Source organism: Crocuta crocuta, unplaced genomic scaffold (assembly GCF_008692635.1).
Source record: "Crocuta crocuta isolate KB4526 unplaced genomic scaffold, BGI_CrCroc_1.0 scaffold457, whole genome shotgun sequence".
Classification (NCBI taxonomy): Eukaryota; Metazoa; Chordata; class Mammalia; order Carnivora; family Hyaenidae; genus Crocuta; species Crocuta crocuta.
The window spans coordinates 4,031,134-4,046,196 of NW_027531318.1; the positions used below are offsets into that span (position 1 = coordinate 4,031,134).

The 15,063-nt window shown below is 36.2% G+C and overlaps 1 protein-coding gene across 3 annotated transcripts in view; it reads left to right on the forward strand.

Moving 5' to 3' along the window:
* EPC1 (enhancer of polycomb 1) overlaps positions 1 to 11,022 on the forward strand; it is a 68,435-nt gene extending 57,413 nt beyond the window's left edge. Inside the window, exons 11-15 of one of the 3 annotated variants that reach the window (XM_077771719.1) lie at positions 5,920 to 6,038; positions 6,119 to 6,205; positions 7,065 to 7,206; positions 7,310 to 7,673; positions 9,644 to 11,022. In XM_077771719.1, the coding sequence (XP_077627845.1) occupies positions 5,920 to 6,038; positions 6,119 to 6,205; positions 7,065 to 7,206; positions 7,310 to 7,673; positions 9,644 to 9,716 (785 nt within the window). In that variant the 3' untranslated portion in view covers positions 9,717 to 11,022. Of the gene's footprint in view, positions 1 to 5,145; positions 5,259 to 5,919; positions 6,039 to 6,118; positions 6,206 to 7,064; positions 7,207 to 7,309; positions 7,674 to 9,643 lie in introns of those variants that run through there. The other 2 variants (XM_077771720.1, XM_077771721.1) reach the window with 2 other exon arrangements.
* Positions 11,023 to 15,063: the final 4,041 nt, after the last annotated feature.

Below are 15,063 nucleotides of genomic sequence, written 5' to 3' on the forward strand. Positions count from 1 at the left end.
TTTACTAGATCTTTTATATACTTAGAGGATAAATGCCTACAGATTGCTATAGGGTAATACTTTATTCTTTGAAATTTTTTTTTTATAGTTTATTTATTTGTGAGACAGAGACAGAGCACAAATTGGGGAGGGGTATAAATGGCAGGAGAGACACAGAATCTGAAACAGGCTCCAGGCTCTGAGCTGTTAGCACAGAGCCCGATGCGGGGCTGGAACCCACAAACCATGAGATCATGACCTGAGCTGAAGTCAGATGCTTAACTGACTGAGCCACTCAGGCGCCCCATATTCTTTGCTATTTGTGAATACTCCAGAAACCTAAAGCTCTTCTTTTTATGCTCTATAAAGTATATTACAGTAGAATCATATCATATGTACATATAAGTGAATTCAACTATAGGCCCCTGGAGAAAATAAAATTTTAACAGTTCAAAAAGTGTACAGGATTCTAAATAGAATTCTACTGAAAAAAATATATTCTCCAGAATTGTCCACTCTGGAAATGGCAGAAGTGATTCTGTTGTTTCTCATGGAGTGTTAGTGCCTCCATTGTTTCTTCATTCGTAGGTGAAGCATTCACCTCCATCAGTGTCATTGTAATTTTAAAGATAAAGTTTTTCATATAGCACAGCCCTCATATACAAGCCAGACCATTTTGTCTGGTACTCAGTCACAAAAACTGATCCCATCTGATGCCAGAGGGAAAACTGTGCTGGGCTTATTGAAAGAGATAACATCCATCATGGCACACTCTAAAGTAATTTTCAAGGGTTAATTTTTATGATACTGACTTTGGAACTTAACTTTTAGATGAGATAGGAATCAGTTGATATATATGTACTTGCCTACTGCTTAAGCCAAGTATTTTGTTTTTTTGTCACTGTTTTAAATTTTAATATTTATTCATATATTGTGGCATAGTGATCCCCTCTGAACTAATCTTCCTTTTCCTAAATAATCACCTACAAGAGCCTACTTATTCTCATTTTCAAACAGGAAATTCTAAATGAGGATATTAAGAATCCGTTGTTTTTAGTAAAAGTTATGAGCTTTATTTAACACACCAACTTTTATAGCTTCTGGTGCTCAGAACTTTTTCGCTTGCTTCCCAATCTTGGCCATTTTGCATAGTTGTGTGGCCAGATGAGTAACCTGGTTAGTCAGGTATTAGGTAGTCTGGTTAGTCAGGTGCCAGAGTGCTTGATCCTCTGGATAACACACAGCAGAATGACACAGTGTTGAGGAACTTGGGAAGACTTAACTGTATGTGTGATTTAGGATTTCTAGGACTAGATCTTAGTATGTATGGCTAAATTGTATATTTTTAATAATCTTTAGTTAATATGTGATTTGGACAGTTTCCAAATAGAATAGTCTATTTTTTTTTTACTCTATAAAAGCACCTTTGAAAATTTAATGTTTGTTAAATGACTAAGTACTTATTTGCATGTGTTCAAGTTTGGGGGATATGAGATATCAGAACTAATACCTTTTTTTTCATAATTTAGAAAGGGCTATATAATTTAGAGACTGTAAATAGAAAAGTGGTTTGTAAACCACCATTCTATGTTCAGGATTTGAATTCCTAGCTCCCACTGAAATTTCATCAGCATTCTACAGATTAGGTTTATTTTCATGAATTAATAGGATATGTGTAGCTGGAATGATGTTCTAAGTCTCAGGACCCCGTAGCTCACTTCAGTTAGTGAATTTACTTCATGAAAATTGTAACATGAAATTTTAAAAGGAACTCTAGATTTGAGCCTTAAATATTTTCATGGTTAGATTTCGTAAAACTGTAGGACTTTAATCCTTATCCAAGTGTGTTTCACAGTTCAGAATTAGATCCTAAGCAGGGTCTGGAGTACTACCCATAGTAAAGTTAATAGTTTTCTCGTGTGCTGAAGGGCAAGCATAGTCACAGTAAGGGGAAGATTGGGCCACAGATAAATCTCATGTTCAAGTAATTTGCAGCCAGATGAATTCAGGTTCAGTCATGTTTGGCCATCTACAGCAATATACCATCTCTTTCTTTTCAGGTTGGATTTCTGGGTGGCTGACAAATGCTTATGAACCACAAAAACTTTTGTTCAGGCTTGCTGATTTAGGGGATCATAGTTTAATACTCTATGAAGTCATTTCATTTTATATTTATTTCTTTAAAGTTACCTTTTCCTGTATTAAAATACTTTTCTGACTACTGCTCAAAGAAATTTCTAATTGAGAGTTATCTTTTAAAATAGATGTTTGGGTTTGTTGTTGTTAAGGGTTTTTTCCCCCTCTGTTTTGTTTTAACAAACAAAACAAAGTACATTTTGGTAATCTTAAGTCTACTCAAGCTGAATTTTCAAAGTATTAACTTTTTTCTAAGTACCTGTCATCCTCACTACTCCCACTTCAGATCATTTCAGTTGATCCGTTCCAGCTGCAGGAATATGACTTAAAAGAGCAACAGGTTGAACTATAGGCTATTCCAGGTGTTGGGTTACCATATAAGAGTTTCTTTGTCCAAGTAGACTGGTAACATTTTAGATTATTTCACCTAAATTCCTACCCCAGAGAATTATTAGCAGCTACCAAAACAACAGTAGTTGCTGACCTTTGCCTAGACACCTCTAGGGAGGGCAAAGTCAGCAGTTCCCTAGATCAGGTTACTCTAGAATTTGGAATCTTATTTAGAAAATTTGTCCATATATTGAACAAAAGCTGCCTCCTTAAGTTTAAATCTACAGATTCCTCTTTTGCCCTTGGAAGCCTACTGAGTAAGTTTTCTTTTTTCCAACAGCATAGTATCCTTCACATATTTGAAGTCCTGTCATGCTTCTTTCCTTTTCTCAGCTTTTAATCATGTCCGTCATGTGACTCCTCCCGTAACTAGACTCCCTTCAGGTGTTCTGTATACAAGGGTGTTTGTTTGTTTTTTTAAAACACTTGAGTCACACTATTTGGGTATATAAAAAGTTTGATTATTTCTTGTAAATAATATTAAATATGAAACAAACTTTTACCTATTTCTTTTTATATTTAAAATCTTATTGGTTTGGGGATGGATTTTCCCCCTTCCACTGTTAACTGTCTTTGTGACCTCAGATGAAAGTTTCTTCATCTTTAGTGTGAACTTGTAGGAGGAGAAATCACCATGGATGCCTCCTGATCTAAAAATTGGGGGTTCTGTGAAATGCTTCTGATTCTAGGTTTGGTCATCTGTTGATGAAACCATCCTGTCCATCCTTAAGTAAATTGCACAGTTGACTACTACACCCTGTCTGGAGGTAGACCTGCAACCTTAACACCTTCTACCTTGATGGTCATTTTTATTTATTTACACTTAGCATTTGGTTAAACTTTGAATTAGAATGCCATCTGAAGTCTTCTCAGTTTCCTATATAAATAACAATATAAAGCCCAAATCAGATTGTATTCGCCCAAATTTACCACCTTACCTTTGTCCAGGCTTTTCCTACTTATTCATACAGCCTTTTAGAAGGATTAGAAATTTATTTCTCAGAAGACATATAAAATCCTTGTATCACATGGCTGAAAAAGTCTTTAGTTATTACCTAGCTTAATCTAAGTATTTTGGATGAACATACTGAGCCCTAAAAGTTTCAGTTACTTACCCAGATAGACTCAGCTAGTTTTGAGAGAGCCAAGAGCTAAAAAAATAAATTTAGGTTTCTTGGCCCCTACACCAATGGTTTTTATTACTGTCGCTTTCAGCTTATATGTTGCTCAGCATACTCATTTCTTCTAAATCATTTATTGAAAATGGGGAAAATTTCATAACTAGACTCCAAAGGTGTAACAATATCTAAGCAGTAGGTTTACGATACTGATCTAAAATCATGATGAGTGTTAGGTGCATTTTTATTTCTAAATCTGAATTAGGAAGAAGTTAGCAGTTGTTTAAAAGTGAAATTCACAGGCCTCTCAAAAGACCAGGGATTAAAATGTTAACTTATATTAGGGCAAAAATATTTGGAACCTCTATTCAAATCAACTTCAGATTTATTATTACTAAATTTTTTATTAAAACATAAAGCAGAGTTCTACAAAAGAATATTTTCATTTGTATAAATGGAGTTTTTTTATACATAGGTCTTCCAGTGAATGCTAAATTATAGATATATAATAACCTGAACTTGCAGAAATGATCCTTTTTCTAAAAATTTACTGAGAATCCCCTCCTAGGGAATTCAAGACGTAGACAACTCACTCAAATTTAGGAAGTGTAAATCTCAAAAACATTATGGCAAAACTGTATAATAAATTGCTTTTTATGGATTTTTTAAAAACTAAAGATAAATGTTACAATAATTAGAAACCATTCAGGGCAGCATTAATTTTTCTTTAGGTTTGATATCAGCACATTTCTATTGTATGGAAATGGTCATTTTGACACAAAGTTACTTTATGTAAATATTTACAGGTTATCCTATTACCAGTAAAAGTCTTCCCTGTAATATTCAGATCTGAGAAATACAACATAGTAGGAAAAGAAACTTATAAAAGAACAGGTATCAACTAACATTTTTATAAGAAATTGTTTTTGCTCCTGTAGCCTAAGTTCAAGTGTAAACTAAGTGTACACTTAGTTCAAGTGTAAAGCCTGTGTAGACATTAATAACTTCTGAGGTTTTCTTAAATATTATTTCATAATTTTCATTGAGAATATGGTAGAATTTCTACCTGAACATTTTGTAGTGGTACTAGGCAGAAAGATGTATCCTGGAAGATAAGGTTTCTTTATGAGTTATGAGTGAAAATTCTAAAACTTGACGAAGTGAAACTCTCTTCAACTAAATTATTAAAATGCAATTAAAGACAACAGCAAATTAGGTGGACAGTGTTTTGAAAACATTAAACTTTAGATTGAGGAAATTTGCATTGCATGATTTATAGATTCCCTGGTATTCAGGGATGCATGATAACCTTTTTTGTGTTTTGAAATAATTCTTAACCAAACACCACAGGCTTCTTAAAGAAGCCTTTAAAGTCAGATGTTGTGATTGTATGTGCCCTTTTTTTTCCTTTTTTTAATTGGCAAAGATAAGAAAAAGAAAAGAAAAAGGTTTCCTTTTTAAAAACTGCACACACTTTTTTTGGGGGGTAATAAATGAACATTTTTTTGTTTGTTTTTTTTAGAACTGAGCTCTCCATAGACAAACATAAGTAGCATAACACAGTGTCTTTCCTCAGACATCATTCTGTACAGTAAATCAACATAAACAACTCCGTTCTTATTGACTGGATTTTTTCCAGGTGGGTTAATTGGGTGGGGAAAATTAATTAACCTTAACATTTGGAGCCTCTTGTCTTCCTGTTAAAGGATGAGTTCTTTAAAAAAATAAAATAAAATAAAAAAGGTAATAAACCAACAACCTTATATTCCATATAGAGGAAATGTTTGTAATGGCTAAAATTAGAAAATATGTAGAACAATTAGTATTTATACACAGAACTGTTAGGGATCATCTGAATGCATTGGGACAGTAGTATGAGTAAACTAGAAACCAAATGATAATTATCAGATTTCTTCTCAAGCTCCGTGCCAAGTTGAATACTAAATACGTGGATTTAAAAAGCTGGATTACCTTTTTACATTGTCTAGCACAAGTGTCACAGCTTACAAAAATACTGGTTCTGAAACTTGAGAAGTGAGCATTTCTCTTTCCTATGTTGTTATAACTCAGGAAGTTTATAATTTTGTTTTTCTTTAAACTCAAGCCACTCCTGATAAATGTGGTTGTAAAAATGCTGGATTTTTCATATGGAAGTGATCTTTAGCAGGATCATGAGCCTTTGTTGAATGCTTTAATTTTGGACAAAAATTTTTTTAATGCTGAATTTGTTTTAGTATTGTAAGATATGTGTGGTATCTGTGTGTTTTTATAAAGTATTTCCTCGTTTTATGTTCAGCATTTACAGCCGAACAATACCAGCAACATCAACAGCAACTGGCACTAATGCAGAAACAGCAGCTTGCACAAATTCAGCAACAGCAAGCAAATAGTAATTCCTCCACCACCACTTCACAGGTGAGGGATTTGTCTGTCTTATGATTATCCCTCATTGTTTCCCACCAGAGTTCATCTCTAATTACCAACTGTTGTCATAGAACCTTGCATCTAACCAGCAGAAAAGTGGCTTTCGCCTGAATCTACATCATAGCCATTCTATACAGGGTTTAGAAAGAACATTACAGGTGAGTATGGAAGCTGTTGCCTCTGCTCCCTATTTTAAAAAATAAAGCTAAAAAGCATAGTTAAATGAGTCAAGACACTGTCTTCCAAGTCTGTCCTATAGTCTTTGAATTTTCCTTGTTAGTATATGATCTCACCCAGCTCATTATCTTAGGTATTTTAATTATTATTAAGTTTTATCTTAAATTACATACTAAACCTCTTTTACTAGTAAAAGAAATCACTTTTCAACCTCAGGCATGATAAATGTTTTGCCATTTAAGCAGATTTAAGGCTTAAAGTCTGAAATTTGAATCTAAGCATCTTGGAAGAAAATTCATTTATTTAAAGAAATTCAAAGGGCCTCTTAATTTCTAGGCCAAGTTATGATATGATACTTTGTTACTCCTGTTCTAAAAGGATAGTTATCTTATTGTCCCAAAGATACCTTTAGTTTTTGTGTGTGTGTGTGTGTGTGTGTGTGTGTGTGTGTGTGTGTGTGTGTCTAAGTTAGGTGAAAGAAGCTTACATACTCCTTTTTCATGATATGTATTTGCAAATCACTGAAATGTTTTACTAGCATATTTCTCATCTAACACTTCGTGTTGGAGGTTTACTGTTTCCACATTCTAGAAGGTTTATTTTTGTAATTGACTTATCCATATTACATAGTGTCACATGTGAAGATCAAAATTCATAATCCCTGAGTTCTTAAATTGTTTGAACATTCTTCAAACTTCTAACTGTCAAAAGAGATGAAGATATTTCAGGGGTTTGCCACTTTGGTTTATATTCAAACTGATTTTGGTATAGCTGTGTAACTTTAATATTGATTTGAGATTAAGTGATGCTGATTAGATTTGTTTTGTATTTTCTTTTTAGGGTTTTGTTTCCAAGACTTTGGATTCTGCTAGTGCTCAATTTGCTGCTTCTGCTTTGGTGACATCAGAACAACTGATGGGATTCAAGATGAAGGATGATGTGGTGCTTGGAATTGGGGTGAATGGCGTCCTTCCAGCCTCAGGTAAGGATGAAGACATTTAAAATTTGTTCTGATATTTGTAACATTTATTTCTAACAAACACCAAAGTCGTACATTGTTTAGATGCTTCTTTCTTTTTCTCTAGGAGTATACAAGGGCTTACACCTCAGTAGTACTACACCAACAGCACTTGTACATACGAGCCCGTCAACCGCAGGTTCAACTTTGTTACAGCCTTCAAACATGACACAGACTTCAAGTTCCCACAGTGCACTGAGTCATCAAGTAACCGCTGCCAATTCTGCAACAACTCAGGTTCTGATTGGGAACAACATTCGATTAACTGTACCTTCATCAGTTGCCACTGTAAACTCTATTGCTCCCATAAATGCACGACATATACCTAGGACTTTAAGTGCTGTTCCATCGTCTGCCTTAAAGCTGGCTGCCGCAGCAAACTGTCAAGTTTCCAAGGTTCCATCTTCATCTTCTGTAGATTCAGTTCCAAGGTCAGTAGTTATTTTAAGCCTAAAATGTTTGAAAAATAGTAGCTGTAACTTAAATCCTCTAGCAGTGCTCTCTACTTATTTGTGTTTTTTGCTCTTTTCCTTATATACATTAAAAATGTATAGGAGCATCTGGGTGGCTCTGTCGGTTTAGCATCTAACTCTTGATATTGGCCCAAGTCATGATCTCGAGATTGTGGGATCCAGCCCTGCATAGGGCTCTGCACTGACAGTGCGGAGCTTGCTTGGAATTCTCTGCCCCTCCCCAGTGCGCACTCTCTTTCTCTCTCCTCAAAATAAATAAACTTAAAAATATATATATAGATGAGAATTCCTGATTTATTCAAGACCTAAACAGATCATTGTTATAATTCAATACTGTTGACAATTTGATCTAAATGGTATACTGAATATTGCATATATGCTTTGAATATCACTTCCGTAGTATAATAATAGCTTTTAAAGCTCTTGTTTTTCTTCTACCTTCACATGGAGGGAGTTCTCTTTAGAATGTTTCTTCTGTTTGTTTTCTTCCACAGCTTCTTGTGTAAACACAATTGATAGAAAGCACTGTGGCTTGTATGCTAAGCTGCTCTTAATAATGTAAATAATGTAGAGGCTGACAGTGTGCCAGGTCAACTTTTATTCAAACCATTATGTTAATTTGTCATCTTGAGTTTCAGTAGATGGTTTAGAATCTTTGTTCAGGCTCTCTTTTGTTTTAAATATTAATGGTAATTAGAATCCTGCTATTTACAAAGTACTATGAGGGAAACAAAAAGAGAAAGACCAGGGGTTTTCAGTTTAGTTAGAAAACAAGCATAAAAGTGTAAAAATTAAATACTGTTAATTGTGAGTAATAGGTGAAAGTTGTTCTTGTATCACAAAGCATTATAGCCTTGTCAGATTAATTGTATAGACTATGGCTATAATTTCAATATAAGAAGTGGTCTTTTCACACCAGGGGTATTCTGGGAAAGTTCTACAAAATAAGATCAGATTTGATCTTGTCTGGGCAGAGAAGAGGATGAGACAGAGTTGGAGAAATGCAAATGCGTTCAGAGGTTAACAACTAAACTGATTTGTCTAGAGGTTTGGGAATGTTAGTCGTTCAAGTTGGAGTGGTAGGAAGTGGGCAGACTTTGGAACGCCTTGGATGCCAGACTGATAGGTAGACTTCCTTGGCCGAGAGTGGTCCAAGAGGGAAGAGCAGGCTTTGTAGCAACAGACTGTAGCCTTCAGTTTCCAAACACAGGCATCCCCGTCTGCTTCTCAGTTTAAGTGATAGTTACTGTCTGCTCCTTTCAAATTCATTCTTCTTATTTTTGTGGGTCTGGTCATAACTAATCAATCAATTCTTCTTACCTAAATATATAATACATGGTTTTCATTGTTATAGAATTATATAACCATATGACTCGCAGTGTATGGTAAACTTACCTATCACTTATGTTAGTCCCTTGGTTTTCAAAATGAGGGAAATGAGATCCAGAGAAGTTAACGGATTTCTACAAGCACATTCAGGTGCTAAAACAACTGTGACCCTGGTCTTCTAATTACCAGCTTAGTAGCTCTCCTACTCAGCTGCACATACAGAACAGTGACTTAAAGTCCAGACATGATCATCTCAGTCACATTTGTTCCTTTTTTAAAAGAGGAGGAAAATGAAATTATAGACTAAAACTTGGGAATTTTTATGTTTTCTAACATCTGGGTTGCTTGGCTGCTGCTGCAATTTTATTGGTAATACAGTTGACCATGGAATTTATGGTGGACAGAAGAGGCCTGACTTATGGTTGTATTTTCCTGATAAAAAACTATAACGGTTCATATTCCTCTACTTGTATCTTATCCCAAAAAAGTCACATTTCTTCCCATTATTAAAAATACTTAATAATTTTTTATTGGGGACATAGTCTTGATTTGTTAAATTTGTTGCAGATAAGTAATTTAATTAAACTTTATTTCAACAGGGAAAATCATGAATCAGAAAAGCCAGCACTAAACAACATAGCAGACAATACAGTAGCGATGGAGGTGACGTAGCTTCCTCAGGAGTGGAACCGCAGCCTGGGGACTTGATTAGGTGCTATGCATCAGTAGCATTTTGAATGCAAGGGATGATGGAATGCAGCACATGCGTTTCTGTGGCAGCTGTGGGGACTTGACAGCAATGCTCATCTCTCATGCTTCAATTTTTCTTTTCTTATTGTTAATAGGAAAAAATCAACATCTGTAAATTAAGAATACAGCAATTATCTGTACAGTACTGCATATTTGTAATACCCTTGTATATATGTTACTTGAATACAGAAATGTTCATTTGTGATGCTTTGCACTTGGGGTGGGGGGTGGGAGGGAAATAAATTGCAACAAAGAGTGTGAGATGTGAGATTGTATAGAGATGAAGTGTCATCACATCATGTGCATGGTGCGGAACCTGCTGTTTTATCTATTTATTGTGCCGTGTTTACAGTTTTTTGTACACTGTACCTTCATTGGTTCCTGTGCTGTAGTAAATGTGTTAGGTAGCTGTGGACTCCTTGGTATTTTGTAAATGGTATAACATAACTTGGTTCCCCTCTGGGTCCCTGAGTTTTCTGTGTATCATGTGAAAAAAATGGTGACATACATACAGAATTTTACAAAAAAAAAAAAAAAAAAGGCATCAGTTTTTAAAAAATGGGGAATGTACTGTTAAATGGGGATCTTCCTGGTCTACTATCATTAGGACAAGTAACAAGCTAAAAATGAAGTCTCTTGAATCTTCCCATCCCCAGTTGCCCACAAAGCTGTGGGCAGTTTCTGGTACTTAAAGCACTAATGTTATGTTGCTGCTCTACAAACAGCCCAGTAGTCCCATTTCCTTCCACACCAAAAAGTGTTAAATCAAGTATGCAAATGGAGTCCTTACAACTGGAGTTTATGTTGTCTTGCCCTTTTTTTAGCACAAAAAAAAATTGTACTTTTTTATTGTCGAATTGTTGAAAAGACTTCATTCTTTACTTGTTCTTACAAAAAGGATATAAGGGAGAAGAATGCAGTAATTGCTGTACGTGTATCATCATTCCAGTTTCTAAAAACAGCCAGCCAGCTTTTTTCCTTTTCAGATTCTCCAGAAGGCTGCAAGGCCAGAACCACAAATATCGGGTGCCTTCCTTTGGAAATATTTGACCTCTCTTCTGTGAAGAGAATGGTACTTAACAGACTACTACCAGTGCTTTGTCAGTACCGAAGTCTGAATGCCCAGTCCAATGGCATACATGATCCTTAAGGTTTTTAATCCCACCTGGAAAAATTGTGATAGAATTCTCACAAAATAAACCCAGGGCATTACATGTTGACAAACTAACGTGTAGTGGTCTCTTGCTTTTATTTTCAATCCAGGAACTCCTGTGTGACTTTAATTGGAATCACTCCATAAAGGGGGGACTTGGGAATGGGAGTGATGACTCTAACTTCATTCATTTCAACAATTATTGAATGAACGCTATGCTTAGATCCTCGAACAGTGGAAAAATGCCTTTCCTCATGGAGTTTGTAATCTCACTGAGGGATAAAAACAAAAGAAGTAAGATTTAAATTGTATTATAATAAGTATTAGGGGGAAAGTTAATGCAAGGAAGGGGGAGAAGCAGTGCTAGGGGAGGGTGGAGGGTTCAGTTTCAAGTCAGGCGGGCAAGGAAGGGCTCACAGACGTGCTGCCATTTAATAAGAGACTTGAAGTTGGGGGGAGCGCATTCCAGGCAGAGAGGTTAAGTACCAAGAACCTGTGGTGGCAGTAGCGAGCCTGCCTCGCTAAAGGAAGGGACAGCAGTGTGGCTGTGCAACAGGAAAGCGGAGAGTAGGGCAGGTTGAGGAGTAATGGGGAGTCTGCTCAGGGCCTGTAGGTGATTTTAAGGACTTGGCTTTTCCTCTGCTTGAGAAAAGGAGATGGAAGCAGAGAAGTGATGTGATCTGAAAAGGTGCCCCTGGCTTTGTCGGTCAGAATATACTGCAGGGGGAACCCAGTGAGGAAGCAAATTGCAATGATCCAAGTCAGAGAGAATAGTGACAAGGATGGTAGTGATACTGTAAGGGGCCCTTGGGTTCTCTAAGCATTAGAAATTAGTAAGAGGCCAAAAGGGAGCTCTAGGCAAGGCTTTAAAAGGGACTTCTGCTCAAGCACAAGGTAAAGAGCACAAAGGAAAGAATCCTCAGGCTGACTCCCCAAGAAGGGATTAGGGAGACTTTTAAAGATCAACTTGGGTGGGGAAAGGGTGACCTGTAAGCATGTAGAGGCAGGGTTCTATTAACACCTCTGCACTTAAAGATCATGCTTCTTCATGCATCACATGTCTAATATGTTAAATCTCCACCCCTAAGTGTGGATCTTAGTATTATAATGAGGGGGAAAGTTGGTGAAATGTCAGCGCTCTGGTCCCATCTTGGCACAGACTGGTTTGGTCTGGTCTTTTACCAGCCTTTGTAGTAAGCTTCCTTCTTTCAATGAGCATCCTCCCTCCACATTCCTGCAAGATAGTCTACTCAACAGGTATAGAGTTGTAGCTTTTTTTTTTCTTTTTGTCCTTATGAAGGCAGCCTAGGAATGCTGGATTTCACAGGTTTGAGGGGACCCAAGTCTATTCCCTGCTCTGTGTCAATAGTGAGAAGTAGTTGGATTCTCTTTACCTTTTAAAGGTCAGCGCAGTAAGTTTTTGTTCACCTTGAATAGATGTAAGGTACTTGAGAGAATGAAGATTTAAGGATGACTCCCAAGATTTTAGCCTGAGCAACTGGCCACAGTTGGAAAGCACTGAGGAAGAAGTGGGTTTGAGGAAAGATCAGTTTTGGGCTGTTAGAGATCCAGTAGACACCCAAATAGAGATGTTAAACATGCAGTTACATACAAAATCTGGAATTTGGAGGAGAGGTCTGGGCTGGAGATCAAACTTTAAGAGTCATCTTCATAAGAAGATGTTTGAAGCCATGAGTCATTGAGATCTCCAAGAGAGTGGATTAAATATTGGTATAATAAATACAGTTATCACTGGTGGAGTGTTTTAGTGTTATTCTTACCTTGAAGAGAATTCCCTGTCTCAAAGGCATAGACTTCCAGTTTGTATAAGTACTACTTGTCTTTATTCTGTTCCATAGTCTTTAAGGAAGAAGACAAAAAGCTGCCTTTCAGTGCTGGTGGTTGATAAGTGTGACTAAAATTAAACTGCTGGTTTAAATATACTCAATAATTAGGATTCAAATTAAAATTTCTTAATAAAGTCCAGCAGATAGAGTGAGGCCTGGGCTTCCAGAGTCTCTTAGGAATGCCTGCTCTTCACAAGCAAATTTAGAAATGGATTGAGGAACCAGAAAACGAGTCTTCATCAAACATACCCAGTTAGGAATTTGAAATGAGTCTTGGAATGGGGCAGATACATGGCAGATCGACTAGTAATCATCAACATCCATGTGGTACTTATTCACTCCCTCATTTTAGCATACCAGCTCTGAGATGCAGAGAAAATACTAATTTGTATCATTTACATTTTAAAATACGGGAGTTCATTCCAAATGGAATCTTCAGCCTCTCAATGTTTTGCTGTCTTCTATATACTCCATTACCAACGTTATAATAACCAAAAATGAAGGACAATACAGAGTAACAAACACAAAGATGTTAGAAAAATAGGTCATCAAGGGAACCTCGACAGCAGGTGTAGCTAATAACTATCCTTTATTGAGTATTTACAATGTAACATCCTATGTCTAGTAATTATCTCATTTATTCCTTACAATAATAATTTTATACAGATGCTAGGATTATCACTATTTTATAGGTGAGATTGCCTCAAAGTTATACAGTGAGTACCAGTCCAGGATTTGAACCCATCTACCAAATTCCAAAGCTGTTGGTATTTGCTTCCCCCTACTTAGTGAGTAAGCCTGGAAACAGATTTCTAACATAATTTCTTAGTAACCTCTTCTCCTGTTGGGCTCCTAAAGAAATTGGTACTGCTGATTCTGTTCCCCTAGTATTGTTCTACTTTAATCTGTTTTATGAGCAGATGCCCAAAAAACCTGATCTGTGACTCTTTGCCCTAGATATAAGTTTTGTTTCTTGAAAAGGACTATGTAAATAGCATCTTCTGGACTCCAAATTTAGGAGTTTTGTGAATATTGTAACAATGTATAATATCCTAAAATATTACTATACCATATGTTATAGACAGGTAAAGAGGATTTCACATTCCTCACTAAGAGCAGATCTCCTTGTATCTATTTTATATATTGATGTTCTTTATGAAATATAAATTCTTTAGAAGGATTCTACTGTTTTTAGAAAGTTCGAAAAAAGCAGCAATAGAGAAATAGACAAATAGCACATTGATTCAACAAATATTTATTAACTGCCAGGCAATGATATTTTCATAGGATATACATTGAATAACAGGCTAGGCAAAATTAAACATGATATTAAAATCAGTATTAGAGAAGAATGTCTAATGGAGTCATCTTGAGATTTTAAAAATACAACTTTCATCTAGCTTTGGAAATTATCTGTGGAAAACATCATTGGAAGTACCAAATGACAATTCCTTATTTTCTCACAAGGGTATATTCTGGACAAATTAGGCACACACAAACACACACAGTTTCAGATAGGCAGATGTAAGCCATACATTTTGAAAGAGAATCCAGTCTTAGAGAATGATCTGCCCTACTTTTGTAGTTATATGAAACAAAAAGTCCTAGTATGTAGGACTATAAGCATTATAGAGCATTAGTCTTTACTGAAGACTATTTCTGACCACCTATATTAGTTAATCTGTGGCTGTGGTCATAAATTACCAAGTGATGGCTTTAAAACAACAGAAATTTATTCTCCCATAATTCTGAAGACCAGAAATCCAAAGTAAATTTCTGCCGAGCTGAAATCAAACTGTCTGCAGGACCCTGCCATTGGATGCTCTTTGAGGAGAATCCATTGTTTTGCATCTTCCAGCTTCTGATGGCTGCCTGGCTGGCATTCACTGGTGCATGGCAGCAGCAGTCCAAACTCTGTCCATCTCTGTGTTCACATTGCCTCTCTCCGTGTGTCTGAAAACTCCCTCTGTCTTTGTTTTATAGTACACGTGCAGTTGCTTCTGGAGCCCACCCACATAATCCTGGATAAACCCTTCAAGATCCTCAATTTAATCACATCTTTTGCCATATAAGATAATATTCACAGGCTCTGAGGATTAGAACTTGGACATAAACGTTTGAGGCCACCATTCAACCCACTATACCATGGTACTTCTGTGGCTCCAAATATCCAACCAAAAGATAGTTAAAAAGCAAGGTTTACCCTTGTATCAAGCCATTGTTTTAAGTAGCTAGAATGTATTTATTTTTTTAGTTCTGGTTTGTCCAT